The sequence below is a fragment of the Clinocottus analis genome, unplaced genomic scaffold, assembly GCF_023055335.1.
Source record: "Clinocottus analis isolate CAN_PGR_092001 unplaced genomic scaffold, fCliAna1.0.p SCAF_21, whole genome shotgun sequence".
Lineage (NCBI taxonomy): Eukaryota > Metazoa > Chordata > Actinopteri > Perciformes > Cottidae > Clinocottus > Clinocottus analis.
The window spans coordinates 7,901,705-7,910,879 of record NW_027175943.1 but is presented as its reverse complement, the minus strand read 5'-3'; the positions used below and the strand labels follow the sequence as shown (position 1 = coordinate 7,910,879).

Genomic DNA, 9,175 nt, shown 5'->3' with positions numbered 1-9,175 from the left:
TTAGTCCAGTGCTTAAATTGTATTGACCTTTATGAGGCCACAGATGAAGTACATTCAGATCCAGTCACGAGGGAGAGGGAATAAGATAGAGCAGTGGTTCACCACCTTGTTTTGACCCTCACAGCAGATGAGCTCAAGTCACCCTTTCATTGACTCGACGCAACATTTTTTTCCAAAGGTGTCTATTTGAATATATTCTAAACCTGATTTGAATGGTTTGAATCCTTCATTATCTTTCCACCATTTCTTCATAACTTATAGCTACAGCAACTGCATCAACTTTTACCTCCTATAATTTTGGGGGGGATTTCTGAGACTCTTAATCAAACCCCACACCCCTCCCTCTGGGGTACTCCTGGTTTTAAATCAGTGGTATTGATCCTCCTGCTACTGGCAGGAAGACAGATAGCTAGATGGAGGGCAAAGCGAGCAGTAGTGGCATTGCTCTAAATTTAGTCACCCCCCCCCCCCCCCCCCCGCCTGCTTGTGAACTAAATACCAATGACAACAGTCAAAGTGACACCCACCCACCCACCCACTCATTCAGTCACTCCCCAGCCCCAGTGCCGGGGAGCACGAGCACCCACACGGGTTGCACTACCCAGTCTGACCCTCTCTCCTCTTACCTTTCTCACTTCCTACCTTGAGGAGACAGACACACAACTTAAGACTCCGCCCAAAGGGGTCCTTCCGGGCAGGTAAGCCATCAGTCGGGCCGCTCCAAAGGTGTGTTGTTCTAACGTGACACTTACTCAAGCATGATTCTGACAACCACCTACAGTTATTCCCTCTTCACTTTCCGGTCAATCAAACTGCTCACCTCGTGTTACTGTTTCTGGAAGATGTGTTTTATAATTGTGTTTTTTTTAATTAAAAAAATCCTTATTGCTTGGCATTTTTATGTGGGGAATAATCTGATTAAACAGCAGCAAGTATGCATGAATCTTTTTAATGAACACACCTAATTTCTGTAGTTGTTTTGAAAAAAAAGTAAAAGTAAACTTTTTCTACTGGACCAATATCAACGATGAGTGACTCGCTTGGTGCCATGAAATGCCCTTTTGTTCCACCAAACAACTTTGTGACATTTTGGGTCGAAATGAAACATTTGTGTTGCGTTCACTGACACCTTGGCCGTAAACCTCCGTGGGGCTACTTCATCCTATTTGTTTGCTGTGACAGAAACATGTTGTCTATCTCTGTCCTTTCAGCCCACTTGGGTAATTTCAAACATATTGATTCCCAGACCCCTGACACAGCCGGTTGCCATGTCTGAAGAGCATGTGCTTGGCGTTTAACAGCCCAAGGTTATTTAAAGGGATGTGCTAACTTTGCCCTTTTCACTGCCCCAATAAATTCTATCTGCTTTAGTGGGTCTTTGTGCATGGTCGGGATGCTCGATGTTGGCCAATCGATGGCCAACCTGCAGCCATGTTGTCTTGCTTTTGTGTCACGTTGTGCGTTGGAACAGGTTGCACTGATGTTCTTTGTCTCCTGTGACTTTTTCGCCTCACCCTCGACTCCCCAGGGGCAGCCATGTCACAGTTCTCCACCATGACGACCGGGGAGAGGAAAATGCAGGCGGCAGCGATCTGCAGAGAGGTTCAAGCCCAGGAAGGTAGCGGTATCATTTCCTCTCCACTTCCTTGTATTCTAATCCCCCTGAGCTCTCAGTTTCTCTCTCTTTCTCTTGTTGCATCCTTTCTTTGCTTCTGTTAGCTTAACACCTTCTCCCCTTCTCCTCACGTTCTGCTCCTTCCTCCCCCTTACATTCCTTTTGCATCAAACATGTCAATGCAGACATGGACTTAACACCACAATTTACAGTACACATTTAATTCTCAGTCGTATTCACTTTACTGTAAACGGTGGCTCACCCTGCCAGACCTACTGGGCACTGCCCACATTCACTTTATACACGGTATGAGCCCAGTGTGAGCCAGTGCAGCAGTTGCCAACCCTCCCTTTTATGACCCTGACTATAAATAGGTAAATGAATACTTTTATGGGCCAAAGAAACTAATCCTTTTGTCGTTGTCCTTTGAACGCGCTATTTCAGGGACGAGGACAACTGTGTGGCTGGGTCTGAGGGCTACTGACAGCTGAAAGATATTCTGGCAAATGATGCGCCTCACACTTGGCCTGTGACATCTCCATGATCAGCATGCAGTAGCGAGCACGTGGTGCTAACCACAAAACAAGCACTAGACATGAGTGGATTACGAGAGAAGATAATTGCTCATTCATCATATTGGCAGGAGTACCAAGTCAGCAGTCCGTGTAGAGGGCTTTTGTTGCAGCAGTTTTTCTTTCTTTCTGTGGGAATATAATATATGTGCAATGAGGTTTGATAGGTGGGAGTATGTGAAATTGGAAAATAAATGTGTCTGTTCTGAAATCAGATCAATTTACGAGTTTATTGTATACAAAAGCCCTTTAGTCTTCCGTGTGTCTCCCTGTGTCCAGACGTAGAGATGGATCTTGGGAAGAAAATGAACGTGCCTAAGGACATCATGCTGGAGGAGCTGTCTCTCGCCTCAAACCGGGGCTCGCGCCTCTTCAAAATGCGCCAAAGACGCTCAGAAAAATTCACTTTTGAGAGCGTCCATAATGAGAACAACAAACAGCTCAATGTAAGTAGAAACCGTGATGCAATAATCACCTGTGAGTGAGTGCGCTAAAAAACACACACAGAGAGGAAAAAAATGTGTTCGATGAATTTGATTAAGTCAATGCTGTCTGTTTGTTTCCAGGGGTTGACTGTTGAGTTAGAGGCTAATAAGCTTAGCATAAAGACTGGAAGCAGGTGGAAATGGCTAGCATGGCTCTGTCGATTCTCAGCAAGGGAGAAAATCATTGTACTTCCCTAAATGTTTTCAACTCGTAATTTCTCAGTCAATTAATATGTATTATTATAACCTGAGTAAAACATGCGTTGCTGAAGATGCTATTTTAACACAGCCACACTGCGAGAGCGTGTTATCTTCAAGCACCTTCATCCATTTCCCTCAAATCTTTTCACTCCATCACTCAAACAACACTCACACAATACCAGACATCCTGACAAAGTATATGTGGGAACGATTAAGTACTTGAAGTGTTTACTTGAATCGTTCTGCAGACTCTAAGTGGCACCGAATAGTAGTTACAAAAGTCTTTCAGCCAGTCTTAAGTAGCTTTATTAATGCCCTTTTGTGTATGGATGGGCAGTGTGCCAAGTCAGCATTTTCTTTTCCCAGCAGTGCTTTTCTCAGCGTAGGCTGGTCACACGTAAAGCAAAGCACTCAGTAAAATGAAATCAAGAGAGACTAACTAAGTTTCTCTTTGTTAGATCTAATTAATTAGCAACACTAGTTATATCCTCTTTCATTTGCTTGTGTGGTGACTTGTGTACTTGTTGCCCTCATGAAGTCCATAGATAAAATAATGATTATGCTCAAGGGAAAGTTTTCGCCTCATCTTTGAAGTGAGAAGAACTCGCATATCTCTGGCTTGTTTATTGCTTCAGGCAACAGAGGGATTTTGTTTCAAGTTGTCAACATTTCCTGAGGAAGTCCTAGAGTAAATCATCATAAATATCTTTCACAGAGCTGAAAGCTGGATGCTTGGGCTGCAGTACATTTTGTCCCAGCCCATAAAGCAATGTTTCTTGTTGAAGAAAAGTGGACACAGACAGTTTTTCTGCCTCTTGTTGGCGTTTGGAACAACGTCACATAAAGGCTTGTTAACTGTGTAGAGTTCACATGAACAATAGCAGCACTGAAAAATGGGGAACTTGGTTGCATTAAGAATTAGCAAAGCTACTGTCGCACATATTGTCAGTCCATGAAATTCAAATGTTTAAATTTGAATTCAATAAAGATAAATATATTGGAAAGATGATGTAGCAACTTATCGTTGCCATCTGTTAAAAAATAACCCAGAGTGACATGAGATAGGAAATTGTTAATAAAACAATGTCATCATGAGGTCCATGTAAGTGTGTAGCATAGTATCTGATGGCAGAAATGGAATATCATGTTTATAGATATGTTTTCTTTTGTCTATCGTCACTTGAAAATAAGAATCGTTATGTTTTTGTTACTTTAAAATAAGCCGTTTATGTCTACATACGGGTGGGTCCTCCAGCCAGTCGCCCAGAACATCCAAACTAAACACTGGCTCTACAGAAGGCCAATCACATTTTTGCGACGACTCTCGTCGCTCTCCTCCGTGCTCAGCACACGGGACAAGTTATACTTAATTGCAATCTTCAGCCTCACCACTAGATGCCGCTACATCCTACACGCTGCACCTTAAATAGTCGCTGGAGAGCTTTAAATCTTATTACACGATTTAACAAAAATAAATCGGTAAATGCATGCTGAATGAAAATAGGAAATTTAAACATCTACATTTCAAAGACAACTGGGAAACTCCACCTGCTGAGGAGATGTTCAAAAGTCCACTACTGTCCTGGGTCAAAATTGCAATTTTAACTTAAATATGAACTCAATCTTAAATGTTTCTGGAATAACTTTTCTTTGATGCTCAACTCACCTCTTGGATCTTTCTTTAAGAACATGATAGTTTCTCAAACGGAGAATGGGTGTGCCCCGGACAACCACAGCGGCGAGAACAACATGGGTGTCGACCAATCGCCTGCTGTGCCAGCTGACACACCAGAAACAAGCATGGTGCCAAATCCAGACATCATCGCTCCGGGTAGGTGATAATAAAACCAAAAGGGCCCAAAATCATGGCAGCGGTGATGCACTGTAGCGAAGGTAGGATAGACGAACCAGATGACCTGAGTGACCGTACCGCAATTTCTATTTATTACATCATCACTGACAAAGCACACTCATCATGCAAGGTTTTGGCGTCATAAACATGCTTAGTATAATATTGCCAAACTGCACTTCCTTTTCAGTTGTTCCTTTTAGTTTAGAGATTGTACCGCTCCTGGTGGATAGAGGGTGTGAATGCTCTGAGTATACTCTGTGTTTTCATAAGGACTGTTTTTCATTCTTTGTACTCACGCAGGCTTTGATCATGTCGAAAAACATTTTCTATTTGCCTGGAATCTGCTGGCCGCCAGCAGAATATGATTACACATTTGTATTCCCCCTCCCTCTCTGCCTGTCTCCTGTTTTTCTATCTCCATCCCACTCCTGTTTCATATCTACTCCTCCACAGTCCCATAGTTTTCTCCTTCTTCACCACTTCTTTTTTTTGTTGTTGCTTTTTTTTGCCCCTCCTTACTACAATCAGCTTTGAACATCTTTTTTGAAAAATGTTGAGTTTTACCCACGGGAAGTGTTTCCTGTTTGCCTCCCGTGCCGCAGATACCATCAGGTTTGCACTCACTTCCTCCCTCATGTCTTAATTCTGCCCAGTGGACACAAACCCGATACTGATTTAGTTACGAGTGCGTCTGCACAGGGGTGGGGTGTTATTTCTGGAGCTCAGGACCAGACACCTACCTTCAGGGTCTCAATGAAGTCACTCTGCCTTCGCAGAAATCAGGCGAGAATGCATGAGGCATCAAATCGTGAGAACTCCTAAAATAGCACTCATTTACCCAGGGGTGCATGTCCCATGCTCCTGTACAGCAAAATGTCTTGACCAGGTGATACAGTGAACACAAAATGTAGCTGAAATAATACAGCAGTTGGCAGATAATATGCTGAAGTTAGAAGAAAGTACAAATTATTATTATGACAATTTCCAAAAGGATACATGGTGCCATAGATGTTGATAAGAGTCACTTATGGGCATTTGTATTGTTTTGTTCCACTTTCCAAAATGAAGGAAAAACTTTTTCCGGGATCCCACTTTCAGCTGGACGTTTGACAGCGCTCTCTCTCCGCCAAATGTTCAACCACAAGAACAAAACTCTTCCACACAATGTTTTTTCAATAGATTTCCCCCAAATCTGTAAACCTCCGACGGGTCTGTTTGGTCTCTCTTGCTTCCTCCTGAGGGAAAGACATGAAGTCAGGAAGGGGGGATTGTTCATTGTGAGAGGTTTGGACGTGACATGACGCCCTGTGTTATGTAATGCCTGAGCTTGCAAGCCCCCCTGAGTGAAGCACTGGGTTTGAAGGATAGTGCTTGCGATGGGCCTCTCCCCATCAACACACATACACTACACACACACACACACGCACGCACGCATACACACACACAAACCACAAACACAAAATTACAGGGAGGCTGCCCATTGAATTGTTTTGCTTTAACAAGGAATTAAGGGCGAGAGCAAAACCAGTGGAAGGCATCTGTTACACACTTATGTATTGATACAACAGTATGTGTGTGTGTGTGTGTGTGTGTGTGTGTGTGTGTGTGTGTGTGTGTGTGTGTGTGTGTGTGTGTATATTTCAGTGTTAGAAAAAAGGTTCTTGTATTTCCCTAGAACATTCAGTAATTTATCAAAAACACATTTTCCAACTTCGGTAAGAAATCCGATGATGAGAACACGATGATCAGCAGACTGTGTGCACTCCTACTCAATTTTACTGACCATTCTTTAATTGTGTATACACTAGGAAATCAAAGGAACAGCCTGTTTCTTTGTTAATGTTGAATTTCACTTCATGACTGATCATGTGGGGGGAAATGCCTAAACTTGGCTCCAGAATTAAGAGCATTGAAAACAATTAAACGGGACTTTGGAGATGGAAATACTAATGCCGGCCCTGTATTTGGCTTTAAAAGCCCGACTATCAACCAGTATCTATGTTGCAAACCCACCCAGGGTACGGAGGTCCTTTGAAAGACATCCCTCCGGAGAAGTTCAACAGCACATCTGTACCGAAGTCCTACCACTCGCCCTGGGAGCAGGCCATCATCTGTGACCCGGCCTTGGCGAACATGCTCACCACCCAAATGCCGGAACCAGAGCCCAGACCGGACCTACCAGGATACAAAAGTTTCAACAGGTAACAACCTAACAGGTGGACCTCAAGTCATTAATAAAATAAAAATGAAGAAGAGTCGACATTTAAAGAAGCATACACGTGTCAACATGTCTCATGTGACTTTCTGCAAACAGCAGCCAGAAGTTATGTGATGATGGTAAATGTTTGACCATGGTAGCGCAAGTAGAGGAGACTTTATTATTCCCCGCAGTGGGGAAATTGCAGGATTACAGCAGCAGGTAAAGTGCACACAAGAGACACATAGTAAAACACAATTAAAATAGTAATATGAATGTAAATAAACAGTAATGCAAATCAGTAAAGAATTCACAATAGCAGTATTATACAGACAGAATAAGTATTTAAAAATGTATTTATATTGCACCAGATTAAAGTTATTTATCATGCACACACAACTGCTGAGTGAACAAAACGTGTACTGTCCTTCATCACAATGTCCGAAAGTAAAGCGTCCGTCTCTTAGAATATGTCCTCCGGTCAAAGTCTCTGCTCGGCTGTAATTAGTTGCATCACTTCAAATGTCACTGCGGCCCCTCTCATTAGCACATGACGACTACTGTTAAAACACTGTCACTCCGTCACCTTCAGGGTGGCGACCCCGTTCGGCGGTTTCGGAAAATCATCCAGACCTGCTCCCGCCAAGTCCGTCCTGGTGGAACCCCTCCCTGACTACCCCGAACTCCAGGGGGACGCGGCGGTAGATCGACCCTCCTTCAACAGATCTGCCCTGGGGTGGGTGTCGACCGGCGATCCGATCCCCCTCTCTGCTGTTTCCCTTGAGCCTGTGCTCATCCCTGAGTCAGATGACCTTTGAACCGATAATGAGGTCACGCAGAGAGAGAGAGAGAGAGAGGCTGTTCTACTTAGTTGCTGCACCAGAGGTGAAGGTGGGCGGGGCCACGTCACGGTCAGGACAGAGTCAGGGTGAGAGAAGGCTTCAAGTTACCACGAATGCAGCATCCCTTTGTTTTCCAGGGATGTTACTATTGCACTGCTCTTAAAGAAATGAAGCATACTGTACAGTATGCAGAGCCACTGCTGGAATAAATGGAAGTTATTGTAAATGAATGTGCATAGGAGTATTGTATCTTGCAGACACAAGTTTTTGCTCAATAAAATGATGTAGAATGCAACAAGTCTGATGGAGCTCTTTTTTGGTTTACTTTGATGCTTTAAATTCAATTTCCTGCCACTAAAACTGTTGCTCAAATGAATGCACGCTTTGGAGATGCTTCTGTATTTGGACATGGACGGAAATCTGTAACATATTCCGCAACATGCCCCCCAGGTAATAATTTCACGCAGAGAGTTGGCCCGAGCTACACTGAAGGATCACTTGAGTGAATGATGTGTTACACTTGTATGCAAACCCATCAGTTATCGCATCGTGTGAGGGACCAAAGATACATGTGAGCCACTGTAACACGCCTCAAGGTTACACCGCCTGACAAATCAAATCTGCTTCGCCAAGATGAACGGCTTGACGGATGTGTCTCTCACCTTTTGGCTATGCCCACACGGGGGAGGGTTGGATTGATGGGAGGGCAGCTTGACGAGCTGTGCCCACTCCTTATCTATTGGTCTGTTTATTAATGCAGCATTTAGGAATTTTATCACGGACATAATCGGCTTAAGCGAAAGGACGCGAGTGACTGAAAGTAACCGTGTGTTTATTCAGCTATAAGAAGAGCAGAGATAAATATTTATCCTTGTCTTGAAGTTTTTGAGTAATTCTGTAATTTTAATCCTCTGTGCTTACTCGTTTTCGTGAATTCAACAATGTGGCAAATATAGCCGCAATTTAAAACACTAATGTGTTGGTTTTTTTGACGGCCTTAAACGCTTTTGCACATTTGCAACAGCGTGTCAACCTGCTGGAGAAAACCTGTGGCAAATATATCGCTACATCTCTTTTCCAGCTTTTTCTTTTCCGCTTCTGTAATCATTCTTGTCCTGTGTAATCACTGACCAATTGAGTCCAAAGATGAAGCCCGAGAAGAGCATAGTCATTCGTTTCGACTGTGACCACGGATTAGAAGTGCTTTGACCTTTTGGAGTTTTCGGGTGCCGCCAGTAACTCTAGATAAACACTTGCTATAAACACTTGATACAGGTCAGTTAAAGTGCATCTCACCTTAATTCAAGGGGCAGTCATCAGTATTCAGAGTATTATTTTGTGGAGTAATGTCCAACAGAGCAGAGAATACAGTTCCTCTCCCTCTCTGTGTGTGAGTGTGTGTTGTAATCAA

At 43.4% G+C, this 9,175-nt stretch overlaps 1 protein-coding gene across 1 annotated transcript; it reads left to right on the top strand.

Annotated features, from left to right (window-relative positions):
- Positions 1-542: 542 nt before the first annotated feature.
- On the top strand, positions 543-8,062 carry LOC137792609 (myozenin-2-like). The gene is made up of 6 exons (XM_068588349.1): positions 543-698; positions 1,529-1,618; positions 2,467-2,633; positions 4,560-4,704; positions 6,743-6,926; positions 7,515-8,062. Exons 2-6 carry the CDS (start codon positions 1,537-1,539, stop codon positions 7,738-7,740), a joined length of 804 nt encoding a protein of 267 aa, XP_068444450.1. The 5' UTR covers positions 543-698; positions 1,529-1,536; the 3' UTR covers positions 7,741-8,062.
- Positions 8,063-9,175: the final 1,113 nt, after the last annotated feature.

Excerpts from the sequence above, each read along its gene's own strand:
- LOC137792609 (XM_068588349.1), top strand. The coding sequence starts at position 1,537 with ATGTCACAGTTCTCCACCATGACGACCGGGGAGAGGAAAATGCAGGCG. Across the intron at positions 1,619-2,466 it reads AGAGGTTCAAGCCCAGGAAG|ACGTAGAGATGGATCTTGGG; the intron begins GTAGCGGTATCA and ends CCCTGTGTCCAG. Across the intron at positions 4,705-6,742 it reads TCCAGACATCATCGCTCCGG|GGTACGGAGGTCCTTTGAAA; the intron begins GTAGGTGATAAT and ends AAACCCACCCAG.